The sequence below is a fragment of the Tachysurus vachellii genome, chromosome 11 (assembly GCF_030014155.1).
Source record: "Tachysurus vachellii isolate PV-2020 chromosome 11, HZAU_Pvac_v1, whole genome shotgun sequence".
Classification (NCBI taxonomy): Eukaryota; Metazoa; Chordata; class Actinopteri; order Siluriformes; family Bagridae; genus Tachysurus; species Tachysurus vachellii.
This window is the reverse complement of record NC_083470.1, coordinates 17,880,188-17,898,828: the sequence shown is the minus strand read 5'-3', so window position 1 is coordinate 17,898,828 and position 18,641 is coordinate 17,880,188. Positions and strand designations below refer to the sequence as shown.

The following is an 18,641-nucleotide window of genomic DNA, read 5'->3' as shown; positions in this document are numbered from 1 at the left end:
GTGCACATCCATCACCATCTGGTTTGGAGCAGAAACTAAACAGGACAGGAACAGACTGCAACGCACAGTAAAAACAGAAGAAAAAAATATTGTGCCCCCTGCCCGCTCCCCAGGACTTGTACGACACAAGAACCAGAAACCGGTCAGGAAAAATCACTACTGACCCTTTACACCCTGGACACAACCTTTCAGCTCCTCCCTTCTGGCAGGTGCTACAGAGCTTTATTTACCAAAACCGCCAGACACAGGAACAGTTTCTTTCCACAGGCCCCTTATCACCCTGATTAACAACTCACCATAATTATATTCCCCGCTTCATATCTACAAGTACTGCATTATCAGAACTGTTAGTCATCACATCACATATTATGTTACACACACTACTGCTGCTGTATATTGCATACATAATATTGTATTTGCACTACCATGCACTTTTCACACCTTATGTACATAACTGACCAGTCATATATTCTGTATTCATATTTAATACTCATACTGTCTATATTGTATCACATTGTCTGCATTGTCTTGTATAGTCTGTATTATTTTGTCTTGTATAGTATAATGTTATTTATTTCTGTACTTTTGAGAGTCACAAACAGCTGGAACCAAATTCCTTGTGTGTCAACACACTTGGCCAATAAAACTGATTCTGTTTCTGATTCTGATTCTGATTCTGACAGTACCTGACAGTTCAGTTCACTTTCTTTCCATCCACTGCTGATGCTTGACCACTTCCCTGCTGTTACATACCCCCACCACGTAGAACAAAATCACCCCCAGCTCTTTGTCTAACATGTCTCTACACATAAGTAACTGAACTGTCAAGTCAGTCAAAAGCAGACCCCCACATTGAGCTGCTTTTGCTCCACTTTGTCCACCAAACCCAATCTGGTGCCTACAATCTAGTGGGATGTGGAATCTTACTTACTGATGTAGGCTGGTGACATCCAAATAATTAGTTATTAGTTTTTATGCGTTAACAAAATGGAAAGTAAATGAACCAAAGAAAAATCCAAATCAAATCAATATTTCATGTGACCACCCCGAGACTCCATACCAGCATCTTCTAGGTACACATGCACACAGACTTTAAAGAAACTCAGGACGTAGTTTGTTCTAAACATTTTGGAGAACTAATCACAGACCTTCTGTGAATGTTGCCTCAGATCGGGGCTCTGTGGGGGCCAAACCATCATATCATATACCAGGACAATGCAGGGCAGCAGCACAAACAATTGAATGAAAACAGCAAGAAACAGCAAGTAATTTCTATTTATTTAGTTAGTCAGTTAGTATTTATGTATTATTATTTAATATGTTATTGCTTGCTCTTTAAATATGTTCCTTTAGAATAGAATGTGTGTATTGGATGGGTACTGAAGATAAATGAAATGAATAAGCTCTCAGCATACTGTTGTTTTTATGCTTAAAACGATTTACTTACATTAATGTTAAAAAAAAAAAGTTTGTAAACGCTGAAAAAAAATATTCGGAATGCCAGTATGAAGTAATAACCTAACGAAACAATAGCCTAAATGGCTTGGAGAAGCAAGATGTTAGATTTGTTTCATAACGCTGAATTATCTGTATCATTTGTTTCGTAATGAAGTAAATAAATACTCTATTTTTTCTTTGCTTCCTTTATAGACGTATATATTCAGTTCAATATTCAGTTTTATAGCGCTCACACATATAAACAATAAAATAAACACTATATACTTTTCATCAACATTCTTAAGTCGTTTCAATTGTTACTCTGAAAGTATAGAGGATCACTTTGCTGGCGCCCTGCTGGCGGCGACACGCCCGGCTGCTCTGCTCTTCTCTCTAGGATCGTAACAGAACAAGAAAAGGGACAAAGAAAGAGGAAGAGGCGGGACGCGTGACGAAATACGTGGTCAGGGGTGAAAGTTGATTGGAGCGCGTTTCGTTGTCTTTGTACGAGGAGAGTGGAGTCTGATCACGCAATTGTGTGTCTTCCCTCTTCCCCGAATCCTCTCTAAATTCCCTCCCGAACCTTTCCCCTTTTTACCCTATAAACCCTACCCCTCCCCTGAACTCATCGCCAGGGTTGGAACAGGTATGAGAATGTACATTTGTGTTTGATTTATTAATTTCTAAATCGTCGTGTTTTTATGTTTTGTAGAAGTACGACAAAACCAATGAAGATCATCGGGCAGAGTGCGTATGCTCAGTAGGCCTCTGCGGATGCGAGCTATTCTTGCTAGCGGGCTAAAACTCGTGATGTTCAATTGTGTTGTTTTTCCGAGGTTTTCAAAAAAAAAATTCGCGAGGTTTGTTGATAATTGTTGTGTTTTAGGATTTTAGCGTCTGGTTTAGTTGTCTTTTATGTGGCCAGTCTAGTTTAAGACTGCTAACGGTGTGTTAGCTATGGCTAAGATGCGCTTATGACAGCTAAACAGCTAACAGTTGGCTAGCTGATAAGCTGAGCGCACTGCTCAAATTACTATCGTGATATAGAAAAGTCGCATTTAAGCAAATTCGGCTTTATGAATGACTGAAGTACTGCTATAATAATTTAATTCCAGCTCATTCCCAACATATGTTTAGCAGCAGAGTTATCAGCATTTGAGTTGGGGTATTATTGTTGCCTGTGTACGGATTTACGTTATGACGTATTATTGCCATTTTGCGCCATGCGAGATGGCCGCCTTAATGAGGGACTTTGCACGTTTCGGCCTTTCCTGTTGCTTCATATTCTGCATGGGTACATGGCGCTCTATTATTTACCCGTTTATTTAGACTGTTGTTGCTTTTCCCCCCTAAATGTAACTAGACATTCGGGTTTTTACCCAAACCTAGTTTATCGCAGCTAAGTGCGTTTGTGAGGACATCTGTTAGCTAACTAGCTACGCGCGCTTAGTCTTTTATATAGCATTCGTCACAAACAAAACATAAAAAGGCCTGTTTTACGTGCATTTTTTTTGTTCCGCCTTTAAGGATTTTTTTTTTACCTGAGCTACCAAACATTTGTTCACTCGTTGTTTTAATAATCATTTTAACATATTTTCGTATACTTCTCTTAACTGAGATGGTATCTACGTTTAAGTGCCTACTTGCGTGGGGTCGTTAGGGAGTAGATTTTACAACTGGAACTCGCTTGGCCTAAGTAGTAAACAAAGACATGCACGAAGTGACACGAGGTTCTGACCATCCTACAGTAATGGCTCATTTTACAGCCCTGGTCTACTGATGAGAAAGATGAGTCCCACTATCGTTAAGATGGATTCGTGAGCAAGGCAAATACTTTACACTTTTCCACGCATGCGCGCGGCAATACTCACTTTGTCGCCTGCGTATCTTTTGTACATCCGGATGATTCAAAACAGCGTCCACTAGATGGCACCTCACAGCCTAAACGTCCATGTCTTATCTGCTATCCAAGATAAAATATAATGTTTTTTCTATTTAGTGCAGCACTTTTTTTATTTACATTAGCAGGGTTTCCATCCATGTATTTTTATAGTTAAATTGATTATTAACCAGATACACACGCGTGATTGGATGATTGGTGCAGAAAAGTTTGGTTCCCTGCAATAGACTGTAATTCTATCCAAAGTGATTGTTTCCAACTTGCACAATGTTTGCAGGGTTAGCTGCTGACTTGCTGTCACAATCACCCAGATTGCGTTTCTGCATTTCACGGTCAACATTCAGTCAAACTTTAACGCAATCTCTTGCTCTACCGAAGGGGATTTCCACCTCTGCCCAGATTTTGCATGTTCTCCCCATGCTTTTGTGGTTTCCTCCAGGTACTTGTGTCCATTGGCATCCTGTCCATGGTGTCCTCTGAGAGAAGCTCCCTGCTACCCTGTGTAAGATAAGTGCTACAGCAATTGTATGGATGGTAACAAATTTGCAGGTGGTTTATGACCAGGCATTATAATTAGCATTCAATTATGCACCTGTATCTACCAACTTCGACAGCATGGATGCTATTCTGTGTTGGAAACCTTGCCTTCTGGTCAGTGTTGGTTTGATTTCATCCCACAGTTGCTGCAGATTTGTCAGCTTCATTCATGCTGTGAATCTTCCATTTGAACTCATCCCATAGGTTTGCTATGAGATTGTCATGTTTATGAAATGGGGTCAAAATAACTTTTGTTGTTTTGTGATGGGAGTATCCATTATAAAATCTGTAAGTTAGTTGTTAAGGGACACAACAGGGGTAACAACAAAACTAAGAGGCCATGGAACTCGTATGATGTGGTTTTCCAGGCCCAGTGTGTGGCAGGAAAACAATCCGCCAACCTGAAATGTAGGCTCAAGGCTCACCCTACATGTCAAACCAGGTCAGGTGACTTTTTTTTATTTTTTTGTTTTCATTTTGCCTAGCATCAGATTGCTGTTTTTGGCTGGTCGTGATTTTAACTGTGCTCATCTACATCAAGGTTCAGTGTATTGTACATGGTTATTTGTTTATTTATCTGCACTTGACCCCAATTTGATACTCCACTTCTGACATCTTCAACAAATTCCAATTATTGTGATGCATTTTGAATTGGATTACTTAAATATCTGGCAAATGCAGTGTCTGCAGATTTGCATATCATGTAATATGTGAAGGCTTATGTTTGTTTTTGAGGGGGCCATGGTGTAGTTCTTTACAAACCTTAAATGCCTGTCGTCTGATTTTGGCGCAGAGCAGCAAAACATCCTTCTGATTCATCTTATGTCTTCTGTCATAAACATGAATGGGTTAAATGAATGTGAAACAGCATCTCTGCTGTTTCGCACTGAGCACGTTCATAGTTTTTATAATTTCATTTAATGAGGTTATTTACAGCTAAGAACTTTTTTGGGGGTATTTACAGTCTTCAGTTTTGTAGCATTCCAGACTTTATTAATTATTTATGCCAATACAAACTTTCAGTATATCTGTTCCCTGCTGTAATGATTAATGTCCATTCACAATTATGTATACATGTCAGCAAATAGTAGAAAGTCAAACTATTGCTACTAATGCTCATATGCTAGCTAACACACACGGCCTTGTTGATGGAGAAAGCCTTCTGTGTTATGGTCTGTTTAGTGAGTTTGCACACTGTGCCTGTGTAGCTGATTTTTAAACTGAAAGAATGTCAAATAGGGAAAATGCTTCTTTGTAATAATGTCTGCAGCTTTGTATTAACCTGAACTGGTAATTTGCAGCTCTATCTGGCATGGTCATGTCTGAGCTTTCATGTCTCTTTTCAGTTTTGAACATCATAGAGAAATGACATTAAGATTTTCAGCAATGTAGTCTGTAGCCTGTTAAACTGTGTAATCAAATATCACTTCTGAGAAATTAACAAGGAGTCTTTTCCTTAACAGTCATATCCTAATATGCTTAAAAGAGGCAACATTTAAGTTTGTATCCACTATGGGTTGTGTGACCAATAGATATGGCAGATAGTAAAATAAAACTATTTTTTTAGTATATAATATTTGAGGCTATCTGGGACATGCCTTTCCTGAAAGTGTAAATAGATGGCTGTTGCATAAGGGCAACAAAGCTCACAGATCTAGAAAGTGACATAAGTTTTTGGTCTTTTTTTCAACTCCTGTGAAGATGAGATCATAAAAGGGCAGTTACTATAATAACTGTATATATTAACCAACCAGGGAAAGCAGTTTGTGTGGTACTGTTTTTAGACACACTGTTATTAAATTGCAGTGCAGTGTCTGTTTTTATATATATATATATATATATATATATATATATATATATATATATATATATATATATATATATATATATAAATATATAAATATATAAATAATCGTTGCTGTCGGGCGGAATCCTCATATCTCCAAAACCGTTATTTTTCAGGAAATGAAAAAAACATCGTACCTTATCTGCAGTGCACAGGGTTTAGTCTGCGTTGCAGTGGATTATCTTGCGCTAAATTCCTGTCCCCAGACGAGCACCAGAACTAGCGGGGGTCAAGATTTTTTTTTCTTTGAGCCCAGTGTTTTGAAGACATTTACCTCAGAAGACGTGTTGATTCGTTGCGACTCTTATTAAGGAGAAATATGCCGCGAATCTCTCCCGCGGAGTGAGGAAGAGGTGGACAATGGAGTTCTGAGATTTGCGCTCAAGCTATTTTCAAGACTTTAGATTGGTTAATAACTTGTAAAAATAACAGACCTACGTGGGGACTGACCAATAGCATCGATATGTGAAAAAATATGAAATTGACCAAATTTGGACATGCGAGGTTTCCGCCCGACAGCGACGAATATACACACACACACACACACGTATATAAAACACACACGTGTATATATGTGTGTATGTATGTATATGTGTGTATATAAAAGCCCATATTCCTTCAAAAATATAATTCCCTTCCAAAGAAGTTACCAGTCCTGAAAATTCTGATGATTTTGTGTCGTTCAGGTTCAACAGTGGTGACCAAAGAGCATACAGTGGAACCAGGTATATCTCCAAAGCACAGGGATGGACTCAAGCGTGATTGAAGGTGGACTCAATGTCACACTCACCATCAGGCTGCTTATGCATGGCAAGGAGGTTGGCAGCATTATTGGCAAGGTATGTTCTCCCCTACACTTAACACTTTTTGTACACCCCTACACTTTTTGTACACCTACAAAAACCCTGTAAATCCTGTAAGCCCTTTTTTATGGTCTAATTTGGTGCATAGTTTGAATACTCAAGACCAGGAATAACAGCTGTGTGCCAGTGAAAATTAGCTAGTGTAATAGGCTTGTGCAATTTTTAGAATGATAAATGTCAGAACTGCTTACCAAGCAGACACAGTCGTGAAAACTCGGCCAAATGTAGATATTTAGGTGATTCTGCATAAATGCACAATGAGAAATTACACTAAACATACCACTACATTTCTATATAATCAGTTTATAATCTTTTGTCTACTATCCATTTTCTCTTCTGTTGCTTAAAGTATCTGGAAGTATCTTGAATAGTTTGCATAGGGTAGCGGCAGTTAAAAGAAACAGCCAAATACAATTTTATGATCCAGTCTTGCTGATATGATTTCTCTCACTCAGCAGTGATTGGGCAAGACACTTGAAATTATAAAGAATGTTTAATTGTACAGGATGTGCCCTGCAATGGGTTGGCACTCCGTCCAGGGTGTATCCTGCCTTGATGCCCAATGACGCCTGAGATAGGCACAGGCTCCCCGTGACCCGAGGTAGTTCGGATAAGCGGTAGAAGATGAATGAATGAATGAATTGTACAGGAAATCTGTTAAGTTGAGGTGCTGAATGATGTCCTAAGAACTGTAGACTGTAAATGCATATAGCTTCTACATCATGCAAACTTCAAGCATTTTTGCCTGAAATCTAACAGCGGCATCACTAAAAATAGTGTTAAATATATGAATGAAAGCTAAGCATGAACATTCATTACTATAACTGACTTGGCTCAGAACATTCATTTACTTTGACATAATGTTTTGTTTAATGTATTGTGGTTGGGGTTTCTGGAAGATTGGCTTCATATTAAAGTTTTTTTTTTCCTCCCCATGTTATTGGGTGATAAGTTGCAAAGCATAAATGATGTTAAATTGCAGAGCAACAGAGACTAAATTTGAGTAATGTATTAGGTTTACTGACTGTAATATTACGTTTGGACTAAAAACATAATTGCACAAACTTACCATGAAGTATTATAGTGGCAATAATGCTCTTCCACACATTTATTATATGGCTGCCACAAGTAACATTATCTATATGCTGGCCTTTTTTTTTCCTTTTATAGAAAGGTGAATCAGTGAAGAAGATGCGAGAAGAGGTGAGTATTATGGTTAATACAAATAATTTAGATTATTTGTCTTGAAATACTGTACCTTGTAAAGCGTCCTTGAGCTTGGGAAAGGCGCTATATAAATTAAACATTATTATTATTATTATTATTATTATTATTATTTTGAATTTCTGTTATGTTGAAAGTACTGGCATTCAAAACACATTCAAGTTCCCGAAGTTACATTTCTGTATTACTAGAAGTAGTTTAAATAATTTTGCAGAAATGTTTACATTGCATTACTTGCCTAAATACTTATTGATGAAATTTACTCACTTATGTGCTCAAAACCCTGCCTCCTTTTCAGAGTGGAGCTCGCATCAACATCTCGGAAGGGAACTGCCCAGAGCGCATCATCACCCTGGCAGGGCCCACCACTGCCATTTTTAAAGCGTTCTCCATGATCATTGATAAACTCGAAGAGGTACACAGTCTTGTTTTTTAAAAAAAAATTGCTAATAATCTTCACTGCATCTCGGTCTATATTCTGACACAGTATGCCCTGATATGCTACTCTGCAGTAGGGATGCAACAAACGATTATTTTGATTGAACAATTAATCATCGACTATTTCACTGACTAATCAGTAGGGTTTGAACAATTATTCAGCTTTTGCAACTAGTTAAAACATTGAGTAATACATCATCTCACAAAGACAGTCTCTTCAGCTTTTGAAATATGTTTTAATAAAGTTTGAGCCAACTATACAGGTCATTCTGTAAGTTTTCTGATTTTGTCCAACTCAAATCAGACACTTATTGCATTCAGTAGATTTACTGCTAGTTAGTTAACTGCGGGATGATTCAACTTTACATGCACGTTATGCTCCCGTGAATGGCAAGTTCCGCTTTGCATGCATTGCACACGACAGCATTCTTGGTTTTAAATTATGTGAAAATTTCCCACAGCCTGCTGGTTTGGATTTATTTTCACTGTCATAAAATTTGTGCTGTGCTTTCTTCTATTGTAATAGCATTCTGGAGGGCTGCTTTACAGGGCTGCACCGCTCAAATTGCGATGTTGCAGGCCCTTAATTTGAGACACATGAGAGAAATGAACAACAATTATATTTGCAGACTTTTTTTTTTATTGTTGACAATGTTGAATCCAGCTCTACTCTGCAGCAATATTAGTCAGCCTTACTGATCTCATTGCTCTCAAGTGAAGCATTCGTGGGTGTATACCAATGCGTACCATGCGTTGTGTTTCCATACCATTACAGTTTTAAAAGTAGATGGTGAAACAATGACTAGAACACAATGCAGTCTGTGATTTTACAACTTCAATGAAATTAAGTAAAAAGAAAAATTCCACAAGTAATCTTTAAAACAACTATGTAAAGAGCAAAATAAGAGCAGTGGAAACTTTAGTTGTTGCTCAGATTTACTGCTTTCTAGCCAAACAAAGGCATTTTGCTAGTAAGACAGCAGGGTTTGAAATCCATATTACAGTTTAAATATGCTATAAGATTCATATCTAATGTTTAAAGATTTTATAACCCTTTGGCCTTCTTCTTATTCATGACAACTATAAATTTTAGCTATAACTTTTTCATCACTACATCTTTTTGATAAAGGTTATAGTCCTATTGCTCTCGACCCTTGAGCAAATTTCTGAGATGTTTGCAGTTTAAAAATGAAGAAGACTACACTTGCATGCCAAAATGTAGAGTTCTTTAAAATGAAACTCTCCCCAAATCTTCTGGTAATTGCAAATATTAGAGAAGTTGCCAGAGGATCACCAAATAATAACAAATGTTCATTAAGAAGCCAGCTCGATTGCATTGCCTAGATGATTACTTGTAACCAACTGGAGATAATTGCATAACATAATGGAATAAATATTTGCATTTAAGAAATATTTGGTGGTGCTGTTCTGCTTTTGGATGATAAATGCACATTAAAATGCAAAATATTGTACGAGAAGTTAACTGCTGTTGCCTGTTTGTCTGAAAATGTAGTAGTTTTTCTACAGCTTTTAATTCCTCTTGGCTTGTTTTCAGGACATAAGCAGCTCCATGTCAAATAGTACAGCAACCTCAAAGCCTCCTGTCACACTGCGCATCGTTGTGCCAGCCAGCCAGTGTGGTTCTCTTATTGGTAAAGGTGGCTGCAAAATCAAAGAGATCAGAGAGGTAAATATAAACTTGTTTCACCAATTCTGCTCCTCCTCCCCTAGACCCCCAACTCCCCACCACCCCTACAGTAGTTATTTTATAGCATTTTTAGGCTGTTGGATAGATGATAGTGTTGTGTTTTTTTTTTGTTTTTTTTGACAAGTCAACAGGAGCTCAGGTACAGGTGGCAGGAGACATGCTGCCTAACTCCACTGAAAGAGCCATTACCATTGCTGGGACACCGCTCTCCATCATTGAGTGTGTCAAACAGATCTGTGTTGTCATGCTAGAGGTAAACACTTGTACCTTTTTGGGTATATGGTGGGATATTTCAATTACCTTTCATTTAAATTTATTGTGCTATATCCTACTAAAATATCCTTCTAAGGATCTGAGGTCTCCTTTTCAAAATGTGCATCGAAGTTCTAGAAGTCATATGCACTCTATATATGTGTGTGTGTATATATGTGTGTGTGTGTGTGTGTGTGTGTATATATATATATATATATATATATATATATATATATATATATATATATATATATATATATATATATATATATATATAATCAATCTCATCTCAAAATTTCCACCTAATTTTGTTTTTGCACTTTTGTCACACTGTTTCAGATCATCAAATAAATATTAATTATTAATTAAATATTAGTCAAAGATAACGCAAGTAAACACAACATGCAGTTTTGCATATAAATGAAGGTTTTTATTAAGGGAAAGCAAAATCCAAACCCATATAACCTGCCAGAAAAGCATGACAGTGATCCAAACACACCAGCAAGTGCACCTCTGAATGGCAGAAGAAAAACAAAATGAAGACTTTTGAGTGGCCTAGTCATGACCTGCATGTTGTGCTTACTTGTTATCTTTAACTAATATTTAAATTTGTTTGATTTAAAACATTAAAGTGTGACAAACATTTTATTATATCTTTTCATGTGACAACTGAAGAAATGACACTTTGCTACATTGTAGTGAGTGTACAGCTTGTATAACAGTGTAAATTTGCTGTTCCCTCAAAATAACTCAACACACAGCGATTATTGTCTAAACCGCTGACCACACAAGTGATTACACCCCTAAATGGATAATGTCCAAATTGGACCCAAAGTGTCAATATTTTGTGTGGCCACCATTATTTTCCAGCACTGCCTTAACCCTCTTGGGCATAGAGTTCACCAGAGCGTCACAGGTTGCTACTGGAGACCTCTTCCACTCCTCCATGACGACATCACACTGCTGGTGGATGTTCGAGACCTTGCACTCCTCCACTTTTTGTTTGAGGATGCCCCACAGATGCTCAATAGGGTTTAGGTCTGCTTAGCCAGTCCATCACCTTTCCCCTCAGCTTCTTTAGCAAGGCAGTGGTAGTCTTGGAAATGAGTTTGAGTTTTTGATCATGTTAAAATTCTGCCCTGTGGCCCAGTCTCCAAAGGGAGGGGATCATGCTCTGCTTCAGTATGTGACAATACATGTTGGTATTCATGGTTCCCTCAATGATCATGCAGCTCCAGACCATAACACTCACACCACCTTGCTTGACTATAGGCAAGACACATTTGTCTTTGTACTCCTCACCTCCTTTCTGGTGCTGTATTGTGAGATACTGTATGTATTTGTTTGTGTGTATGTATATCATACTAATATCTCTCTCTCTCTCCCCCTCTCTCTCTCTCCCCCTCCCTCCCTCCCTCCTCATTTAGTCTCCTCCCAAAGGTGTCACCATCCCTTATCGACCCAAACCCTCAGGTTCGCCTGTTATCTTTGCTGGAGGACAGGTTAGTGCTGCTGTTGAGGAATTTTCACACATCTTTATCACTACAGCAAATGAAATGAGTTTATCCTAAGACATTTCATTCTTCTTTTAGGCATATGCGGTGCAGGGACAGCATGCCATTCCCCAACCTGATGTGAGACAAATGCTTAATTCTTTTTTCCCCTTGTGTGATCAGTAGAAAAGTGTGTTTTGTTGTTTTTTTTGCCCAGTAAGCCAGGAGTTTTTTTTTTTTCTTCTTTTCTTTTCTATTTATAGCTCACTAAACTTCACCAATTGGCAATGCAGCAAAGTCCATTTCCTCTGGCCCCAAGCAGTCAGGGATTCACTGGTGAGTATTTGCAGAGACAATAAAATTGTTACACTTGTACAAGTATGAGCATATCAAATGTAGCATCGTTGCAAGGGTTATTAATTCTCACTGTCACTGGTCTAACAACAATCCATCAATCAAAACTATCAAACGAATAGTGGGGAAAAACCTGATGTCTTATACACACACTTCAGAGTGGCACCACTGACACTGCAAATGTGGCATGTCTCAACCATTAATTTTACATCAGCCTGTTCTTTTGCAAGGACCATGCATTTGTTTTTATGTAGATTTTTAATGTGATATTTGAAAATACCAGTAGTGATCTTAAGTTTATTATAAACCTGCTTTTCCAGTGTAACCCAGTATATTAATCTACTACAATTTTCTATCATGCCCTTCCCCATCCTAGCTGCTTAAACTTCATGAACTTAGACTTTATTTTATTTTTTTTAACTCCTCCCTAAAAATGATTTAATGTTTCCACCAACTTGTGTACTTATTTGTTTGAGCCTCCTTGTGCTTTAAAAAACACTTGGTGGTTTATTCATAAAATACACAATCATTTGATTCACATCAAAATAAAAGTAGTAACAGAAGATGAATGAGCACATTAAGTGCTTTGCACACTGCCAAACAAGCACACTATACAAGCCCAGGCTTATAAATGTAGCCTTTCTTTGTCCCATGAGCTTCATATCTGACTGTCAGTAAGAAATGAAACCATCCAACTCCCAGTACCAAGGTAAATGCCTCTAATTTACAGTCTGGTTTGTTTTATAGTGCCACAAATTACTACTAGGACATGCTACTCTTTACTCTTTGCACAGCAAACCAAGGCTGCATTGTGTAGAAAATAACACCTGACTTTGTGTAGAAAATAACACCTAGCTAAATAAATGAACATTTATGGATGATGAAGGAATGTGGAAACGGTGTAAAGCTGAGCACAATATAAAACAGGATAGTGCAAAATGAATATCAAAACTGCCCTGTTCAGCCAAGATAGAGCATATCCAAATTAAAATATTTATGTAAAATGCAATAAATAAAAACCAGATTCCAAAATATTAGGTTATGATATTGAGACACAGTACAGTAAACTCCTTCCAGAGTAAATAGAGTATTATTTATTAAGTACATACTGTGCATATTCATTTATTACAATGAATCAGCTGAGTTTCTGGGCAAGCATTAGGGCGTTCACTTACTTGCTACAAAAATGTTGATTGTTGTAAACAATATGGAAGTCACACACTCATCAGGCTTATTTGGGTGGATCTTGCTTTGGTCAAATAGCTAAAACTCAGGCCTGCATATATGGTTTTGAATGACACCTGAAAGACATTCACACATGTAGCACAAGAAACTGGGGAGGCTTGCAAAGCTTAGGGGTATAAGCGGCAGATATCAGTTCCCAATAGAGCTGAAAATACTCTCTATCCTTCTACAGCTGGCATGGATGCCACCACACAGACTGGCTCTCATGAACTGACCATTCCAAATGACGTAAGTTTGTTGTGTGTGACAATATTGAGTAGGATTTAATAACAGTCCTGGTTCTGATGGATGTGATTTTAAATGTTTTTTACTCTGCAGTTGATTGGCTGCATCATTGGCCGTCAAGGTGCCAAGATAAATGAGATTCGCCAGATGTCAGGAGCTCAGATCAAGATTGCCAATCCTGTTGAAGGCTCCAACGATCGCCAAGTCACCATCACTGGCTCCCCAGCCAGCATCAGCTTGGCTGAATACCTCATAAATGCTAGGTAATCTTGCATACACACAGCATCTGATGATGATTTTATTTGTTATAATAACATTCTCCAACTTTCAGCAACATTTTCTTATAACTTATTGCTCAAATAAATAGTCAACATGCTGAGTAGACTGACATTTTATGTTATGTGGCTGCTGAATAGCGTAGCAGAAAAGCATTTGTCTCACCATTCAGTGATTGCAAGTTTGAATCCCTGAGATGCCACAACCTTCTGAGGCTGGGAGCCAAGAGATTAAAGTTAGAAGTTTGCTTACAGTGGAAGGCGAAGATGGATAATTTTTTCTCTCTGGTTACTCACTGCTTAGGTTGTTTAAGGCCTTTAATGGATAGGAATTAGGCTTGTGTATATTTACACACCACTAACATGACACTTATTAATATGTACAACAGCTAATTGTTTGACTGATCTGTCTTTTTGTCTTACAGACTTTCTTCTGAGGCAACAGGACTGGCTACAAACTGAGCTTCACATAAGCCGCCATATCTCCATTAGCCAGTTACCCCCACCCCTGCTACCCACACATACACAGTGTGCATGTGTGCACTCACATTCTGCAAAAACAAACATAAAAGCAACCAAGTATTCTCAACCCAGCTTTTGTCCTCACCCATGCAGGCTGTGCTTTATAAATATATTTTCTGGAAGTTAATATGCATAGGTATTTTATTTATTTATTTCATGGACATGTTTTTAAAATCCCTTTTGCGTATCGTTTTTAACACTTTGGTTTTCAACATATCCTGTTGTACACAACATGATTTAAAAGTACTGGGAAAATCTCGTTTTTTTTTGTTTTTTTTTATTAAGTTTTCTTACAAAACATGTGGGGGAACTAATAGCAAACTAATAAGTTCAGTTTTTTTCAGTGTACCATACAAATTTGTCTATTTATTTTAATTTATATCCAGGAAACTGTCAATTGCTGGGGTTTGGATATTTTTGGTGTAGCCAAGCTTCGTTACTGGTTTCCTGGTTCTTTTGTCTTTTCTTTCCCCCTTTGTTACTTACCTTGTCACCCAATTTTTGAAGTATTTCAGTGGATTGAAGGCTGCAGTGTATTTGTTGATTGCTGGTCAAATATCTTGTCATTCCTCTTTATTCCCCAGCCAAAGGCCATTTTGATAGAGGGATGGGTAAGAGCATGTCAGACATTTCTGATAAATTGATAAATATTGCTGATGTGATAAGTTGATTAATATTTCTTTTAAACAGAGAGAATATTTTTTTTAACCTATTGGGGTGGGGAGCCTGCAAAGGATTCCAAACTGACTCATTGTTTATATGGTGTGAGTGATTAATCACCTAGAAGGATCATTCTAGAAGTAACACTAGTTTTCCTCTTTTCTCAGTTTGCTTGGTTAAAATTTTTATTTTGTAAAGGAGAACCTAAAACCTTTTTTGTGCACGTTTTCAGAATATTCTAGATTTGAAGTGCAACAGGAATGGAAAAAAAAACTATAAAATGCAAATTAAAATGATGTGAAATGCTGAAACTATTAAATGAATTTGTGTTTAGTTTTTTGTTTTTTCTTATTTTTTCCTCCAAGCTCCTTAAAAATGCAATGTTAACGCGCGCTGATGGACAAAGTCGTTATAATGTAAAGATTGAAAGTGTCTGGCTTATACGTAGCGCTAACGTATGTTTTGCTGTGGTCGTAAGTTCACCTTGTCAGCAGCCTTATGAGTCATTGGATGTTTTAACTAAACAAACACTGAAGCAATAGGTTTTGAGTCACTTAAATTCTTAGAATGAACCCAACATATTCTTGTATATGTGCTCTGTGCTTGGCAATAAAGGTAAAAAGGCAGAGGTAGAAATGACATTTTATTGCAAGATGTGTCTGGGCATTTCAGTTCTTCGGTATATTACCATTTTAAGTAGGTAGCAGAGTGATGGTTTAGATGGACAGTGAATTTGGTAGAGCCTAGTGATTTGCCTGTGGATAACTATACAACTTTGTAGGCTGAATATCTGGGTAAATAGACTGTAAACTAGTACTTTGTGCTGATACACATTTAAGCCACTTTCCTGGCTTATAGTAAGGAACGCAGCTTAAGGGAAAAGGGTAGTCCCTGCTCTAAAACTAAAAATAAACAATATATTTTATCTTGTTCGGTATTGGACATTAAGTGGTATTACTACTGCCTTATGTGGATGCCAAGTAAGAGATGTCCAAGCAAATATAAAAAATAAAATTTTTTGTTTGTTTTGGCAGATGCCCTTATCCAAAGTGACATACAAAAGTGCTTTTAAGTGTACATCATTGAATACATAAACTCTGCTTCACTAGGTTACAGACTTAAGATACCATGAGTCTAAAACCATGAGATTTTTCTTTTTTATATATATATTAATATAACAGCGGAGAAAGTTGTTTTGAAGATAGCCAGTGAGTCAGCTGTCCGGACCCCTAAGGGAAGTTCATTCTTCCACCTCGGTGCCAGAACAGGAAAGCGTCTTGTATACTTACCTCTTACCCTGAGAGATGGTGGGACCAGTCAAGCAGTGCTGTAGATCTGAGGCTGCGAGTAGTGAAAAGGACTTTGAGGTAAGAGGGAACTGGTCCAGTTTTGGCTTTGTAGGCAAGCATCAGTGTTTTGAATCTAATGCATGCAGCTACCAGAAGCCAGTAGAGGGAGCGCATGAGCGTGTCACATTAGCAACATGCGAGGAAAAGGACTGTTGACTGTCCATGGTTACCCCAAGGTTGCGATCTGTGATTGAGTGGGAGATCAGATCATTATGCAAGGATATTGCAAGATCATGACCTGGGATGATCAGCAGTTATGTTTTGCTGGGATTGAGCTTCAACTGATGAGCCGTTATCCACGATGATGTGTCTGCCAGACATACCAAGATCCGAACAGAAGCTGTGGTATCTGAAGGCAGTAAAGAGAAGATAAGTTGAGCATCGTCAGCATTAAATACATTAAAAATGGACTAAGGGCGCAAGGCAGGAGAAACCTTGGATAGTGTGTCAACTCGACACAGGACCACAAAACACTTCGAACAAATTTGAACAATTGAGAGATGCCAAATGGCCTACAATATGTCTAAACATTCATTCCCCTAAGCCACAATGCTCCCTAGGCAACTAAATATTGTTATTTTTATTTATTTACTTTAAGCCCATCTAGTGGGTGTGGGAAAGGATAGGAGGGGGTCTGCTCATCATGGCTAATTTAATGGTCCAGAGTGGAAGTCACAAAATTTCCACAATATTTGACAAATCTACAGTTGAGGACAGACCAATGGTTTACAGCTGTGGCACATCAAACATTTTTGGATTTTTCCCATAATAAAGTTTTGGTAAATTCCCACCCACCAGTTAGCTCTACACTATCGTACCACAGCTAACACCCGCTGAGAGAGAATTCATGTGCTTACTCAGAGACATGTAGTCAGCCAGCTGTATGTTTTCAAATTGCTGATCAAGGTCAAAGCCTGGCCTAACAAACTCCGTGGAAATCGCTATCTACCACTTCTACATGAATGGGCTCATAGGCACTCACACTAAAACAGATAGATTAGCTATGAATAACAGGAGACAGAGAGTATACCATCCCACTCACCCAGTAAGGCCAGTTTTGCTATCTTAAACTCCTGGCTATGGCATCATTAGGCAAACATTTTTCTGTTGTGACACCCAAGGGAGCATGAAAACGTTTTAATAGTATGGTTTATTTACGCACAGTTTACGGACTGCCAGAAAATGTCCCACACTAGGACATGGGTATGATTTTAAGCAGTTTCTGGGTCTTGCTATATGAACAAATAGAAAACATTTATATAAAGTTCATAAAAAGACAGCTCTTTGCTGGTCATATTATGAGCAGTTCTATGAATTGCATAACATCAGTCAGCATGCAATATCTGTATAAGGGACCAAAGCAGAAACATGTCACACTGTTGCAAATCCGTATATTAATAAACCTAGCAGTCTTTCTACACTTGCAAATTAGAATGTTCCAATGCCACTGACCAGCTGTTTCTACTTGTGGAAGCAGGGGTGTGGTTAAGCCTCAGTTTGTGAATGGAGAGCAGAGTTGAGGGAAGTGAGTGGAAAGGATTGCACCCTTCTGTCGAATTGTGTTAATGGCATTTGGTAATGGGAGAGATGAGAGGCAGAGAGAGAGAAGCATTCGGAGCTGTGTATGTATGTGAATGTGCATGCTTGTGTGTGGTGAATATAGAAATGCTGAAAAGCTAAAGTAAAGAATAAAAGTAGATATTGAGTTTTTCCAAGCCTGTTTCCTTTTTTCTCAAATCTTCAGACTGAGCTACAGTACTCTTTGGAGCACAACCCATAGCGGCTTCATTAAAGATATGTTAGCCAGTTGGAAAAGAGGCATTATTGCACAAGCATACATGAAAATGGATCATTATGGTCTTCTGTCATTAAATGCTGTTTGACACACATTTAGCTACCTCCTGGGTGGCAGTGAATGGTGTGTCACTTTAGGAAATTTGTGAATAAGAAACATGGATGTCCCTGTCTAGCTTTTCCAGATTTTATAAACTGAATATGTGGTACATTTGAGTGAGCCTCACCTCAAGTGGAAATCAATATCAGAACAGTGAGGGATCCTGAATACAGAAAACACTTATATTAGCATTATGATCAGCATTTCTTATCTTTAAATAAGACCATATAAACACCTTGATCAATTATTTCCCGTACTGAAAACCAGAATTCTTCAAAACAGAAAGCAGTATCAAAGTTTTCAGAAATATTTGTTATGTATTATGTTATGAGCCCTTGTGAATACTATGATGTGTATTACAGTAAAGTGTCCTAGTGCTCCTCCAGTCAGTCATAGATCTATATTTGTATAACCTTCTG

General features: G+C 37.9%; 1 protein-coding gene across 1 annotated transcript; it reads left to right on the top strand.

Annotated features, from left to right (window-relative positions):
* The first annotated feature begins 1,883 nt into the window (after positions 1-1,883).
* Positions 1,884-15,312, top strand: pcbp2 (poly(rC) binding protein 2). The gene is made up of 12 exons (XM_060880846.1): positions 1,884-2,083; positions 6,407-6,559; positions 7,754-7,786; positions 8,106-8,222; positions 9,801-9,932; positions 10,078-10,206; positions 11,633-11,707; positions 11,798-11,839; positions 11,962-12,034; positions 13,470-13,525; positions 13,616-13,785; positions 14,223-15,312. The coding sequence occupies exons 2-12, from the start codon at positions 6,467-6,469 to the stop codon at positions 14,257-14,259; spliced, it is 957 nt and encodes a 318-aa protein (XP_060736829.1). The 5' UTR covers positions 1,884-2,083; positions 6,407-6,466; the 3' UTR covers positions 14,260-15,312.
* The last annotated feature ends 3,329 nt before the right edge of the window (positions 15,313-18,641 follow it).